General features: G+C 52.3%; 1 protein-coding gene across 15 annotated transcripts in view; it reads left to right on the top strand.

Moving 5' to 3' along the window:
* The window catches only part of Klc1 (kinesin light chain 1), a 46,838-nt gene that overhangs the window by 19,334 nt on the left and 12,115 nt on the right, over positions 1 to 15,389 (top strand). For 3 of the 15 annotated variants that reach the window (XR_007978268.1, XM_052184944.1, XM_052184943.1), the window contains exons 7-14: positions 12 to 113; positions 3,215 to 3,388; positions 3,472 to 3,571; positions 6,398 to 6,447; positions 6,775 to 6,842; positions 8,510 to 8,618; positions 10,214 to 10,375; positions 14,996 to 15,046. Coding sequence is in view for 14 of the 15 variants with exons in the window: in XM_052184944.1 (XP_052040904.1) it covers positions 12 to 113; positions 3,215 to 3,388; positions 3,472 to 3,571; positions 6,398 to 6,447; positions 6,775 to 6,842; positions 8,510 to 8,618; positions 10,214 to 10,375; positions 14,996 to 15,028 (798 nt within the window). In the remaining variant the exon portion in view is untranslated. The remainder of the gene's footprint in view (positions 1 to 11; positions 114 to 3,214; positions 3,389 to 3,471; positions 3,572 to 6,397; positions 6,448 to 6,774; positions 6,843 to 8,509; positions 8,619 to 10,213; positions 10,376 to 14,995; positions 15,047 to 15,389) is intronic. The other 12 variants (XM_052184942.1, XM_052184938.1, XM_052184950.1 and 9 more) reach the window with 7 other exon arrangements.

Below are 15,389 nucleotides of genomic sequence, written 5' to 3'. Positions count from 1 at the left end.
TGTCTTGGCAGGTGGCAGCAACTCTGAACAACCTTGCAGTTCTGTATGGCAAGCGAGGGAAGTACAAGGAGGCGGAGCCGCTGTGTAAACGAGCCCTGGAGATCAGGGAGAAGGTGAGGGGAGGCAGCCGTGGCTCCTCTTCACTCAGTTTAGTCTCTTTATTTTCAGGGGAACAACATCATGTTAAGGTTTGAGAACTGAGCACAGTGATATGTTATTCATTATTTGCTTACTGAGAGTATTTCCCAGAAAGGCAGAAAGGGCTTCCTGTGTGTAGCCCTGCTCTTCCTGCTGTTGACCAGAACCGTTCTGAGTAGCAGGGGAAGTGCAGCAGTCTGCAGTCACTGATGGTACGTTCTGTCGTTAAAGATGTTTCAGTTTAAGTTTGCTGTCCGGTGCAGTGGCATACACCTTTGGTCCCAGCACTTGGGAGGCAGAGGCAGGTGGATCTCTGTCTGTTTAATGCCAGCCTGGTCTACAGAGTGAGTTTCAGGACAGTCAGGACTTCATTTAGGGACCTGTCTCAAAACAAGAATAAGTTTATTGGAGCTAGAAGGATGGCTCAGCACTTCAGAGCACTGGCTGCTATTACGGAAGACATTGGTTCAATTCCCAGCATCCACGTGGCAGCTCACAACTGTAACTCTAGTTCTAGGAGATCCAAAGTTTTCTTCTGACTTCAGAGGGCGTCAGGTGTGCCTGGGATACACATTTGTATAGTTCTAAGACGTATACAAATATCACTGCAAGTCTTCTAGTGGCACAGGCCGAGGCTTGGCAGAGCTCGTGGCTCCAGCCTGAGGCCCAGACTGACCCCGGCACACCAACACCTTTCCTTACATATGCATTAGCACCTGCAATGTGCAAAAGAACCTAACGTGGGAGGGGCCTTGTTTGTGCAGCAGACAACACAGCAAGTCCAGGGCACAGGGCACATCTGTATCTGTCACAGGTCCCAGGGTGGACTGCAAACCAGACAGGATGAATGGTCACAGTTCAACTTGTGTTTTCTTTTGGTTTAAGATGTATTTAATTTTCATTCCATGTATATGAGTGTTTTGCCTACAAGCATGTATGTATACTGGATGTGTACTTGGTGCCAAGAAGGCCAGAAGAGGGCACCAGAGCCCTTGGAACTGGAGTTACATTAGGAGCTGCTGTATTGAGTGCTGGGAACTGACCTCAGCCCTCTGCAAGGGCAGCTAATGCTCCTTAGCACTGAGCTCTCTCTCCACTCCCAGCTTGGTGTTGTTTTGTTTTGTTTTGGTTTTGGTTTTTTGGATTTGGTTTTTTCAAGACAGGGTTTCTCTGTATAGCCTTGGCTGTCCTGGAACTCACTCTGTAGACCAGGTTGGCCTCGAACTCAGAAATCCGCCTGCCTCTGCTTCCTTGAGTGCTGGGATTAAAGGCGTGCAGCACCACTGCTCGGCTCAGTGTTTCTTAAAGTTGTTTATCAGTGATACTGGCGAGCGATCATTTAATTTTGAGCCATATGGAAAGGATTACCAAATGCATAGATAATTTTTCAAAAATTTTTTATTATTTATTCATTTTATTTTATGTATGAGTGTTTTGCCTGCGTGTATGTCTGTGCAACACATGTATACATAGTACCCGCAGAGCTTAGAAGATGGCATTGGGTGTGAGCCCATGGAACGGAAGTCACAGATGTTGTGAGCTACCACGCGGATGCTAGAAATAAAACCCAGGCCTTCTGCAAGTGTTTTCAGCTGCTGAGTCATCTCCAACCCCCTAGATAACACTCCATTGTGTGCTGTTTGCTTACTTAGGAAAGGGCAGTGTCAGATTGTGTGGGCTAGGGTGAAGAGCAGGGCGAGTGTAAGGAGGGTCAGGGCAGATGATCTCTAAGGTGATCTGCCAATCGGGGCTGAGGGAGGTTCTCTGTCAAGTCCAGAAGCCTAGTACTAGTCTGGAGAAAAGCCTGTTGTAAGAAACAACCCCCTCCCCCAAGTTTATTATAGAGCTTTATGTAGCTCTTCTTGCTTGGCAGGAGCACTGTCTCCTGATTGGTTGGGGCCAGGATAGATCATCTGTAGGACGATGCAGTCCAGAGTCCGCTCTCCAGGGAGGTTTGTGTTTGAACTGAACCCTGGCTAGCTGGCTCCACAGTCTCAGAGACGGAGAGAGAGAATGTGGGAAGGTAGGCCGTGCGCAGGAGCGAGAGCAGTGCTGACAGAGCAGGGCCTTGGCAGGGTTTGGGGTTTTGTTTTTAGTTTTTCCTGAGACAGGCTTTCTCTGTGTAGTCCTGGAACTCTCTCTGTAGACCAGGCTGACCGTGAACTCACTGAGATCCACCTGCCTCTGCCTCCTTGAGTGCTGTGACTGAAGCTGTGTGCCATCAGACTCAGGGCTTGAGAGGTTTTGGAGGGAATTGAGGGTGAGTTCTTCCATCTGTGTCAGGCACCTTTTCTAGGGAGGATGCTGAGGGAAGACACCAAACCTTTGCAGTCTGGAGTTTATATTCTAGAGCAAGGGTAAGGCAAGGAAAGGATTAACAAGATGATTTTCGGTGCTGAAAAGAATAGCAGGTGCGCCTCTGAGGCAGTGGGAAGGGAGCATTGATGGAGGGACGGCCACTGATGGGTCTGTAGGAGTGGGATGCTTGGAGAGCAGCCAGCCCCTGGGGTGGAGCACTTGAGCTCGGGTAACCAGAGCCTTCATGAGCCCAGCTCCTTAGCTTCGTGCTGTCTCTGTAGTAGCGCCTGCCATGGACTAGACAATGTTGCTAAGGGCTGTGGAAGCATATGTCTGTAACCCCAGCACCTGAGCTGACTGTTAAGAGTTCAAAACTAGCCTGGGCTAAATAGCATGTTTCAGGCTAGCCTGCACTACAGAGTGAGACCATGTCTCTAAAGAAACTAATAAACCGATACTCCACCCCATCCCACAAAATAAAAGAAAAAGAAGAGCCAGGCATGGTTGGTAGCTCAAGCCTCCAATTACAGCACTTGGTGGGTAGAGGCAGGGGGATCTGATGTTGAAGGTAAGGGCGCTGAGGAAGTGAGCACCACACCTTTCCTTCCTCAAGGTGAGGTCAGTGAGTCCAACCCTCGCTGTGCTCTGGCTTGGGAGTTTGGTGAGGGTTTCCTGTCTGCATGTGGAGCACAACAGGTCATGCTTTGGAAGAGCCCTTGGCAGGGGGATACATAATGGATGGATGCTGGTGTGTCTGATGCACTGTTTCTAACCCCAGGTTCTGGGAAAGGATCATCCTGATGTTGCCAAGCAATTGAATAACTTGGCCTTACTGTGCCAGAATCAGGGCAAGTATGAGGAGGTAGAGTATTACTACCAGAGGGCCCTGGAAATCTACCAGACGAAGCTGGGGCCTGATGACCCCAACGTGGCCAAGACCAAGAATAACCTGGTATGTGCGGTGGGCCATGGCTCTGTAGAGGAAAGAGCACCGTGTTTCTGTGTGAAGGCACTAAGTACTGCATTGTCTTGAAGGCTTCCTGTTACCTGAAACAAGGGAAGTTCAAACAAGCAGAGACGCTGTACAAGGAGATCCTCACCCGTGCCCACGAGCGGGAGTTTGGATCTGTGGACGGTAAGAAATGTTCTAAGCAAATGTATTAAATGTATGTATTAAAAGAGTGGTTTTCACCTTAAAATTGGCAATAATACCCAAGTCCCCACAGTACATTTTTCTTCTCCTTCTTCTTTTCCTTCTCCTCCTCTTCTTCCTCTACCTCTTCTTCCTCTGCCTCTTTTCCCTCCTCCTCCTCCTCCTCCTCTTCTTCGTCAAGGTTTTATTATTTTATGTTGTCTAATTTACTTTTCTGTGAAGAGACACCATGGCCAAGGGAATTTATAACAGAAAGCATTTACTTAGGAGCTTGCTTATAGTTTCAGAGGGTCAGTCCCTGACCATCATACCATGTCTGGAGCACGGGAGCACCGGGAATGGCGCTGGGGCAGCAGCTGAGAGCTTCTGTCTGATGCACAAGCAGCAGGAGGACTGAGACTAGGAAGAGTTCTGGCTTCAGAAACTTTAATACACCTGTCCTGTGACATTTGTCCCCCAGCAAGGCTGTGCACCTCCTAATCCTCCCAGAGTCTTATCACCTGGGGACCTAGCATTCCAGCTTGGGAGCCTGAAGAGAGCATTGGGTTTCCTTGAACTGCAGCCAGAGATGTTTGTGTGCCACCATATGTGTGATGTGTATCAAAGCTGTGTTCCTCGGAAGGTCACCCAGAGTCTCAACCTTGGAGCTGTTTCTCTGGCCTTTCCATGAATTTTCTAGAGAGAAATTAGTTTGAATTTTAGTTTTTAAAAATATTTGTTCATTCATTTGTTGTGTATATGTACACACAACAGGTCAGAAGCCATCGCAGACAGCTGGCACATAAGCCAGGTGATTCTCCCCTTTCCCTGTCCCATCTTGCCACAGGAGTGCTCACAGCTGTGAGCCGCCACGCCCACCTGTTCGCTGTGGCTTTGCTTTGCTGGTCGAGCCATCGTCTGGCCTTGAATGGAGGCTCTTAACTAAGCTGTGCGGCATCAGTTATTATTCAGTGACATTACGAGGCCCTGACTGCGGCCTGCCTGGTACTGTTGGCAGCCCAGCGAGCGAGGCCGGCTCCCTCAGCCTGTCACAGCGCCTTTCTCCAGAGCCCGTGCTTACGTCATGCAGGGCCTAAACCACCAATATGGAACCTCTTCTTTCTTTCTTTCTTTCTTTCTTTCTTTCTTTCTTTCTTTCTTTCTTTCTTTCTTTCTTTCTTTCTTTCTTTCTTTCTCTTTCTTTCTCTTTCTTCCTTCCTTCCTTCCTTCCTTCCTTCCTTCCAAGAATCATTTATTTATTTTATGTATATGAGTATGTCATTGTTCTCTTCAGGCACACCAGAAGAGGGCATCAGATCCCATTACAGATGGTTGTGAGTCACCATGTGGTTGTTGGGATTTGAACTCAGGACCTCTGGAAGAACAGTCAGTGCTCTTAACCACTGAGCCATCTCTCCAGCCCTGGAACCTTTTCTTTGAGCCATTTACCCTGTCTGGTTTGCAGTCCACCCTGGGACCTGTGACAGATACAGATGTGCCCTGTGCCCTGGACTTGCCGTGTTGTCTGCTGCACAAACAAGGCCCCTCCCACGTTAGGTCCCTTTGCACACTGCAGGTGCTAATGCGTATGTAAGGAAAGGTGTCGGTGTGCCAGGGCCAGTCTGAGCCTCAGGCTGGAGCTGCGTGCTCTGCCAAGCCTTGGCCTGTGCCACTGGAAGACTTGGCATTTTATAGGATGTAAATTGCTGAATCAGGGCCTGGAGAGATGGCTCAGCTGTTAAGGGTGCTGGCTGCACTTTGAGAGGTCCTGAGTTCAAGTCCCAGCACTCACATGGCAGCTTACACCTGCCTGTAATGGCGTCTGATGTCCTGGGGTGCAGATGCACTTGCAGACAAGGCAACCATATACATATGCAAATCTTACATTGCTGAATCAAAATCAATGTTTGTGTTACATGTTTCCTTTACCACGTGTGGTGTGAAACACTCAGACATGTGTTGAGTCAGACAGGCAATTGGGAATTTGTGAAAGGCCACAGGATGAATCCAGACGGGGTTTCTGTCAATTCCTACATGCACACATGTGCTTTTATGTGTATGGATGTTTTGCAGAGGCTAGCCTCTGCTTAGCAAGGAGGCATTCCCCCGGGGCCGGCATCCTCAGTGCTAGACACTGATAGCTGTCTCCTTCCGGTGCCCTTGTAGGCCTTCCTCCATGGTCAGCTTGATCTCAGACGCAGGCTGTGGAGATGATAGAGGGGCCAGGTGGTGTGGCCGCCAGCCTGGGTCCCAGCCTCCACTGGAGAAATAGTCCCAAGGCTCTCTAGGGAGACAGCGCTGGGTGTGGCTGCAAGGCCCCACTGCACTGTAAGTCAGGGTGACTCCAAGCGTTAGCCTTGGTTCTCCACGTGTGTGTGTCCACATGCATGCAAAACATATGTATACATGCACATCACACGTGTACACACACTTGGAAGAATAGAAAAAGATTTCCTGTGAAGGCTCATACAAAAAACAAGATAAAACCTTGCAGTCATCTGCTCGGTGGTTACTATGTAGCCTGGTGTTCCTGAAACTCCTATGTGGAGTAGACCAGGCCAGCCTGGAACTCACAGCAATCTGCCTGCCTCTGCTTCCCAAGTGCTGGGATTAAGGTTGTGTACCATCTCACCTGACCCCTGAGGGGTCTGTCTCTCTCCCTCTCCCTCTCCCTCACTCTCCCTCTTGGTAGGGTTTCTCTGTAGCCCTGCCTATGCCTATTCCTGGAACTTACTCTGGGACTCAGAGACCCTCCTGTCTGCCTCCGGAGCACAGCCACCGCCATTGCCTGGGTTTTTATTGTCCAGCTTACTTGCCTTTCCTCCCTAGATGAGAACAAGCCCATCTGGATGCACGCTGAGGAGAGAGAGGAGTGCAAAGTAAGGCTGTGCTCTGGACAGGGGTGGAGGGTTAGGCTGAGGGGGTGGGGCAGCCGGCTGGGGGGGCTGAGGGGGCGGGGCAGCCGGCGGGGGGGGGGCTGAGGGGGCGGGGCAGCCGGCGGGGGGGGGGGGCTGAGGGGGCGGGGCAGCCGGCGGGGGGTGTGTGAGGGGGCGGGGCAGCCGGCGGGGGGGGGGTGTGAGGGGGCGGGGCAGCCGGCTGGGGGGCTGAGGGGGCGGGCCAGCCGGCTAGCCCACTTGCTCGCTCACTCGCTCAGTTCTCTCTGGAGTGGGCACTGCAGCTGCTTGCTCACACTTCTCTCTGACTAGGGGAAACAGAAGGACGGGTCGGCCTTTGGAGAGTATGGGGGCTGGTATAAAGCCTGCAAAGTGGACAGGTGAGTCTGCTGGACCCGTGTGAGGCCCTGGGCAGGTGGCCCCCTGTTTCCCCATGGAAGCACAGACTTGTCTTCTGACCGCCGGGCACACCAATCTTCTGCTCATGCACAGTATTTATTACACTAGTAATAATAACAATTAGTGAGATAAAGAACGTCATCTGGGCATGATAATGCATACCTTACTTCCAGTACTTGAGAGGCAATGCAGAAAGACCTGTATGATGAACTTGAGGTTAGCATAAGGAGTTCTCGGGCCACGCAGTGAGACTCTGTCTCCCGAACAACATTATCATCATCAATATCAGCAACAACAACAAAAGGCAAAAAATAATCTGCCTGTGTTTCCGGTGAGATCATGTCCATTTGCCTATAGTCCAGTCACCCAGCAGGGCGGAGCTGGCTGTCAATACCTTTTATGTCAAACACCTACTTGGAGGAGAAGAGATACTTACCAGGAGCTGCCTTAGGCAGCCATCGGCAGGCTCAGCACGCGTGTGGGGTGGAAGTCTGTCATTAACAAACCTTTCGCATGCCCAGGGTGACGGGCACACACCCTTGGAGCACACACTGTGGCCTGTGCCCCGTGTGCCCCGTCCGCCTGCTGCCAGCCCCGTCCCGTCCGTCTGCCTTCCTTTAGCTCAGCTTCCCCCTCTGCATCAGCAGAGTTGTCAGACTCCAGTTTGTCAGTGTCCTCTGGGTCCCCGTTGTGCTCACTGCAGCGTACGGAGTTGGCCTTTCCTCCCGAGGGACGTGCAGGTGCCACCTTTATTCCTGTAAGTGCATTAGCGAGAGGAAGCCATCTCTCAGGATACAGAGCAGTACCAAAGTGAGGCCAGGATCTTTCTGGCTTTTTATTTTGTGATGGGGCCTTGCTGTGTAACCCAGCCTGGCCTTAAACTCTTAGTCTTCTGCCTCCGCCTCCTGAGTGCTAGGCTCATGCAGGTGTACCCCGCACCCGGCAGTCTTAGCTCTGTAAATCCAGCCTGTGTCTGTGCACTTGACTGTGCGGGGCCCGAGCGACACTGCCTTTTACTCCGTCTCATTTCTCTGCAAGTACAGTTTGTGAGCCGGGGTCTCCCTGAACCTGGAGCTGCTGTTCTGGCCAGATTGGCTGGCCAGGGAGCCTGGTCTCCACGGTCCCTGCCCCCATGTTGTGTTTTTTTGCACACACCTTGCTTGGCTCTTACTCGCACAGTGGGATAGGCACTGGGGACCCACACTAAGGTCCTCCTGCTTGTGCAGCACGTGACCCATGGAGCCACATCCCCAGCTCCATAGCTCTACCATTAGCAAGCTGTCTCCTGCCTCCTGCCTCCTGCCTCATTTACAAAGTGCCTCCCACTGTCAGGTCTGGAGGCTCTGCTGAGCCCTAGAGATAGGACCTGCGTAGACCCAGCTTTGCCTGCGGACTAGCTACATGCTGCTGAGGCCATGCTTAGGAACCTGCCAGGTCAGGCTCTGGGAGCATGCTGTCTGTGGGATCTGCTGAGGGCTGGAAGGACTGACAGTCCCGAGCATCAGGCCGCCTGAGCGAGAACATCGCTGAAACAGCACTGCCGAGCAGCATCTGCCCGGGAGACTTGAGGCGAGCCACGCTCTCACTGAGCATGCGCGCAGGCGGCCGCACATGCGCTGACCGCTCTGTGCTGTGTGCCCTCTTGCAGCCCTACCGTCACGACCACTTTGAAAAACCTCGGAGCACTTTACCGACGGCAGGGGAAGTTTGAAGCTGCAGAAACATTGGAAGAAGCTGCCATGAGGTCACGTAAACAGGTGCTCAACGCTTCTCTCACTAGTCTGTCGGAACTGTGACGGCTTTTATGTGGCTGCTATTGAAAGGGAGGAACATTTGTCATATGCACAGGACTATTGTCTGAACTGTTCAAAGGAGCCAGGCATGATGGCATTTCAGTCCTCGGGGGCTGAGGCAGAGAGAGTGAACATTTATAGGAGACCTAGAAGGAACTAAAAAGAAAAAGGCAGAAAAGGGAAGAGAGGAACAAGTCGGAAGAGCTCTCCTCACGTGCTCATGAACTCACAAGCTCCTTTATGTGAGGGGCTCCCAGTTGTCACGTGCTCACAGTTGGTGTGAGGGGCTCCCAGTTGTCACGTGCTCACAGTTGGTGTGAGGGGCTCCCAGTTGTCACGTGCTCACAGTTGGTGTGAGGGGCTCCCAGTTGTCACGTGCTCACAGTTGGTGTGAGGGGCTTCCAGTTGTCACGTGCTCACAGTTGCTGTGAGGGGCTCCCAGTTGTCACGTGCTCACAGTTGGTGTGAGGGGCTTCCAGTTGTCATGTGCTCACAGTTGGGCCGGCTCTCCTGGGCCTTGTGGGCTGGGCTCAAGCGGACCTCTCGCTGCTGCCCTTCGGTCCTGGGGGCTGAGTCAGGCAATGTGTGCCTCACCAGCTGTGAGGCCGCCTCCGCAGGAGCGGGGTCTCAGTTTAGGACTACTCTAGATCTCAGATGGATTGTAGCAGGGGGAGCTGCAGGGGTCTCAGCTCCAGAGAAGGTGTGAGTGTTCTCGTGAGGTCGTTCCCCCAACAGGTGGCCACAGAAGCTCTGAAGAGAAGGACAGATTCTGTGCCCAGGAGTGCCATACCTGTGTAACCGGGCAGGGTACGGGGATGTGCCGGGGTTAGCCTTGTTGTTATAGGAGACAGATTATCTCCAGCTGAGGCTGCGCTCAAGCTCCTGCTCTTCCTGCCTTCACCTCCCAAGGGCTGAGGGAGCAGGGGAGCACCCTCAGGTCTGGGGTGTGGTGTTGGTAACAGGACCCGGTGTCCATGCTGGGTGAGCACTTCGCCTCATGTCCACCCGGTCCTTCAGATGTGCCCTCGTTCCCCGGAGCTTAGTGTTAGCTTACACACTTGTTTTGAATACAGGGCCTTCTGTAGCCAGACTGGCCTGGAACCTTCGTCCTCCTAGCGCTGCTTTCTCAATGCTGAGATCACAGGCCTGCTTACATAGAGCACAATGTGTGACGCTCCTGAGCTTGGTGATACAGACCCAGACAGCGTCGACCCCAGCCCATCCCCGGACCTGGGAAGCCCGAGTCCACCCCCGGGAGCGTGGATCTGCACTTGTCCTGGTTGCATAAGAGTGGGTGTCTTTGGGGCAGTGAGACGTGAGGGCGAGGTGCATGCTCCGCAAGGCCACAGCCTGCGGAGGGCCGCAGGAGAAAGCCAACCGACTGCCATGCCTGCTGACCTCCCCCACGTGGCTCTGCGGCAGGCACCTCCAAATTATAGCAGCAACGACAGAGTAAATAAGAGAATTTGACTTTGTCCCTTGTGAAGCTCAGATACTGAGAAGTCTTCTGAGACGTCAGTGCTAACGGGCAAACCGTTCTCCCCCCGCCCGGCTCACAGGGTCTTGACAATGTTCACAAACAGAGAGTGGCCGAAGTGCTAAATGACCCTGAGAACACGGAGAAGCGGAGGAGCCGGGAGAGTCTCAACGTGGACGTGGTCAAGTACGAGAGTGGCCCTGACGGAGGGGAGGAAGTGAGTATGAGCGTAGAGTGGAATGGGGTAAGTACAGTGCGCTGGCTGCGCGGGTGGGCGGGCCGGTGGGGCGGGGCGGGGCGGGACGCGGCCTCCCCAGGGCACGCGCTCGCTGGCTGTCCTGCCTCACGCTAGACTCCCACTTTCTGCAAAGTAGGCGTCAGGGAAGCTTTCCGTAAGTCCTAACGTTGGCTAACTCTGGAGCTGTGTTGCTTGCAGTAGTTTCCTCTCGCAGAGCATGTGTGCACTACAGCATGTGATTGTGTGTCCACACTCTGCTGTCCTGTAACCCAGGGATGGCCGTGGCTGACTAACTAGCTTTCCTAACGCCCTGCCCCACCCTGCTAACTCAGAGCTCTTGGTTCAGAGACTGCCATGGACCTGGCAGGGCTCCCGGCCTTTTGACATAGAGCCACCTGCTTGTGTGTGACCCACACGTCAGGTCTGTGGCGGCCTGCTCCCCTGCTCCTCTGGGAGGTCTTCACCACTGCTTTCTCCCAGGGTGTGGGCAGTGTGTGAGCGTCAGCTCCTGTGGGGAACTGGCGCCTCTGGGCTTTTCCTCACGGAGAGAGGAGAGTTAGAGGGTTCCGCAGCCCAGGACATCCCTGACATCCTGGGCTCGTACCCGTGCTGTGCCCAGGGTCACTATGTGGTGTTGTCAATCATCACTTGGGACTTTCTTCTAGTTTGTCCTGGTTCTTGGATTGTGTGGCTCTGGATTACTTAGCTGTGGCTATTTGCAGGAGCCAGTGTCTTGACTGAACCTCATGTGACATGTTAGTGGCCAGGCCACAGTTCAGGAAGATGTCCTCTCTGTCTAGCAGTATGTCCTTGTGCCAGCACAGCCAGTCAGCATCCACTGTGACTGCTGAGCCTTGCTGGCACTGGTCCTAAGCTGCAGCAGAGGCCTGGGCTTTGCTGCCCAGGCCTGTCCTGTCAGCACTCTGACTGTTTGCTCCAGTCCTGCATGCTCGTCCCGAGGGCCTGATCTGCTTGGTGGCCAGTGGCTTGCTTAGACATTAGTGCTCTCGAGTGAGGTTCCAGGAGCTCTCTCCTGAGACAGTATTTCTAGGTCGGAATGTGCGTGAGTCCTGTGCCAGAGACAGTGTCAACAACTCCGAGTTCCACACCGGCCCTGGGTACTTGGGGAGGAGAGCGCGGGAGTGTGGGGTGTCAGTGTGCTCTCTCCTCTCAGACTCCTGTCCCCAGCCCTGTGTGCGAGTCTGTGTGTGTGTGAGTGTGAGTGTGTGTGTGTTAGAGATTGACCTCTGCTTCATGCATATTAGGCAAAGGCTCTATCACTGAGCTGAGTGCAGCCTTGTTGGCTTTGAGTCCCAGTAGATAGCCCAAGTTGTCCTTGTACTTACTGGGAGTCCTCCTACTCAGCCTTCTGGGTGCTGGGAATACAGGTGTGCACGACACCTGAGCTTATGATTGTGTCTTCTTTGTTTCTCTCTGTGCGTGTGTGTGTTTGAGACAGGGTTTCTCTGTGTCACCCTGGCTGTCCTAGAATTAGACCTGAAACTCGGACATCTGCCTGTCCCTCCCCCCCCCACCCCCCCCACCCCCTCACCCCCCCACCCCCTCACCCCCCCCACCCCCCCCACCCCCCCACCCCCCCCACCCCCACCCCCACCCCCGAGCGCTGGGGGTAAAGGTGTGCAGTGTCACCGCCTGGCGTGGTTTGGATTTTTATACTACAACGTAGTGAACATAAGGCCTTACACATGCGAGTCATCTCCCTCCCCATAACACACATACTCACACTCACTCACTCTCACTTACAGTCTCATACTCACACACACACTCATGCACTCACTCTCAAAATCACTCACACACACTCACACACTCACACTTACTCTCACACACTTATACACTCACTCTCAAACTCACACTCTCACACTCACTCACAATCTCACTCACTCTCACTTACACTCACAATCTCACTTACGCTCACTCATACTCTCACACTCACCTACATACTCACGCATTCTCTCTCTTTTTTTTTTTTAAAGAAAGATTTATTTATTTTATGTATATGAGTACACATTGTTCTCTTCAGACACTCCAGAAGAGGGCGTCAGATCCCATTACGGATGGTTGTGAGCCACCATGTGGTTGCTGGGATTTGAACTCAGGACCTCTGGAAGAGCAATTAGTGTTCTTAACTGCTGAGCCATCTCTCCACCCAATTCATACTCATACTCTCATACAACTCACACACTCACTCATTCACTCTCACACTCACACTCATACACTAACCCACACTCACCTGCATTCTTACTCATTTACACACACACACACACACACACACACACACACACACACACACACATTCACTCTGGTCTGAAACTTGCCGATAGACCAGGCTGGCCTTGATCTCAGAGGGATGCTTGTGTCTGACTCAGCTTCTAGGACTGAGCTGCACTAACAAGCCTGCACTCACAGCTCCACCTGCCTCTGCCTCCGAGTGCTGGGATTAAAGGCGTGCTGCCTCACCACCTCCTGGGTTGCAAGTGCAATTTTTATTTTATAATTACAACTTTTAGAGAGAAGATTTCAGTGCTCTGTAAAATACTGCAGCTGTCCATCCTTTGTTTTCTTGGGTGTTTATTGCTTCAGCCAAGTGAATTTACAGGAACAGATGGTAGTTGATTAAATCACAGAAACAATTTATACAGGAATTCAGGGTTTTTTTTTCAGTGTTCAGAAATAGAATTTAAACCAGGATGACGTTTGTCAGAGATGGGGCTTGCTGTGGAGTGACCTGCAGATGGTTGGCTGTGTGCTAGAGGAGGAGGAGAGCTAGGGTGTGAAGACACGGGCTTCTTAGGCCACTCTGAACCAGGTTCTTAAGTGCGCAGTGAGTCTGCCTGGGACTCCAGCAGCTCCTCCTCAGTGTACCTTACTATGATGGTGCAGGACTGGAGCCTCATGGAAACAGGCTCTCAGGCCTCCTTGGGTCTGAGGTACAATGTGGCTCTAGTGGGCACTGCTCTAGCAGGTCGCTCTCTAGTAGGTGCAGTCCTGAGAAAGCTGCTTTGTGGCCATTCGCCCCTTTATCCCACATCCGGGAGTGTCTGTTGTGGAAGGTGTGCCAATCATGGGCGCTGGCCCCGCTGAGATGGAGCCGTGCTGGGCTGTCTGGTGTGAAGTCATCCTGCAGACAGCTCACTCTGCAGCACCATGTGACTTAGTTCTCCGTGGACCAGCACCCCCAGAACAGCCTCCTCCTCTGCTGCTCCCTTTTCCTGGGGTCCCTGAGAAGCAGTCTCCTGCCCATCTTTCCTTATACCACATTGTCACAGTGCTCTTATGCTGGGATTTCTACAAGAGTGTGTGTGTGTGTGTGTGTAAGGAAAGGGCTCTACAACTGACCGGATCTCCTGCCTGCCTTATGTTTGTTTGAGACAAGTGCTACTGTGGAGCCCAGGCTGGTCTCAGACCCAGGCTTTCCCTGTGTTAGTTTCTCATTATGTGGGGATTATGGGTATGTGCCCCAGTGTCTGGCTTCTACAACTGGTTGGGTTTTTTTGTTTTGTTTTTTGAGACAGGGTCTCTCTGTGTAGCCCTAGCTGTTTGAAACTCACTCTGTAGACCAGGCTGGCCTGAACTCACAGAGACCCTGCCTCTGCCTCCACGTGCTGGGATTAAAGGCGTGCCACCTTATTCTGGCCTCCGAGGCAGGGTCTCCCTGCGTAGCCCTGGTTGGGGAGCTCCCCAGGTCTGTGTGCCTGTGACCTCTGAACTCCAGAATTAAAGGTGTGAACCACTGGGTTCCTTTGACTGTCACAGGTTTCAGTGCATGACATTCCTACTTAAGGGTCTTAGGGAATGAGGGAACTGTTAGTTCAAAGTAGATCTTTACTTATGGGAAGTCACGCTAAGACGGCAGAAAGAGTATATTAAAAGAAGTTATAAAAATGCCACGCCTACAACTCTATTGTACAGAGATACTAAATACTAAAGTCAGTATATTATGTGATTTATTTCTATTCAGAAACCCACTTTGAGAGCTTACAGAATGGCTCAGTTGATAAAAGCAGTTGCCATTCCAGTGACCTGGAGTTTAATTCACAGGATGTATAGTTTTAATTCCCAGGGTGCACAGTTATCCTCTAAATACTAGAATGCACACGCGAGTGCGTACACACACAATCCATGTAATTTAAAAAAGAAACCCACGTATGGGTTTATGCAGTAGGAATCTGTTGTGACAGTATAAATGCGTGTCAGAGTACAGTGAGCCTCCAACCCTGGAGCCATGCTGATGGTTGGGCATCTGTCTGCCTGAGCTGTGGTGAGCCGTTACCCATCTCCCCTGCGGTGCAGGAGCTCAGTGAACAGCCTGCCTTCTGTTGAACAAGGGCCGCGGTGGCTGCCCAGACCAAGCTCAAGCTAGTTTGCCCTGATGCCCTCAGCTGCCATCCCAGTTTCTTAGAGAGAAAGCATCACTGTGATCCCTGGGAACCCAGGGAGGGCGGAGCGCATCCTGCCAGGGGGCCCAGGACGAGGGAGGGCAGTAGGCTCTGCCCTGTGATCCCCGCAGCGTCAGTGTCCTCCTCACAACAGATGGTGGGGTGGTGCTCTCTTGTCCTCCTGGCACTCCCGAGCCTGTGGTAACAAGTTTTGTTTTTCGTTTTAAAGATGAGAAAGATGAAGCTCGGGCTGGTTAAATGACTTGCTCAGCGTCCCATGGTGAGTCCGAGCGGGCGGGCCAGGCCTGGTTGTCTGTGCACTTTCGAGATTTTGGCAGATCCAGGAGGCATTGCTGCCTGTGGAAACGGTTTTTGTTTGGATCATCAGTTGCATGTTTCAAATGTGCTGTCGACTTTTAAAGTCGCTGGGTCTCAAAGTTTCTGAGCTGTCTGGGATGTTAGTGTTTTTAAGACTCTGGAAGTCCTTAGCCTGCAGGGATATGTGACAGTTTAGAGAGACTTGCTTCCATGGTGTCTTCCACATCAGCCTGTACTTTGTACGGGTCTCCTCACCACCACGTACAATCTCTCTCTCACGCACAACTCGTGAAACTTTCCATAGT

This window comes from Apodemus sylvaticus, chromosome 6 (genome assembly GCF_947179515.1).
Source record: "Apodemus sylvaticus chromosome 6, mApoSyl1.1, whole genome shotgun sequence".
Classification (NCBI taxonomy): Eukaryota; Metazoa; Chordata; class Mammalia; order Rodentia; family Muridae; genus Apodemus; species Apodemus sylvaticus.
The sequence above is the reverse complement of the archived record's forward strand: the minus strand, read 5'-3'. Positions and strand labels throughout refer to the sequence as shown.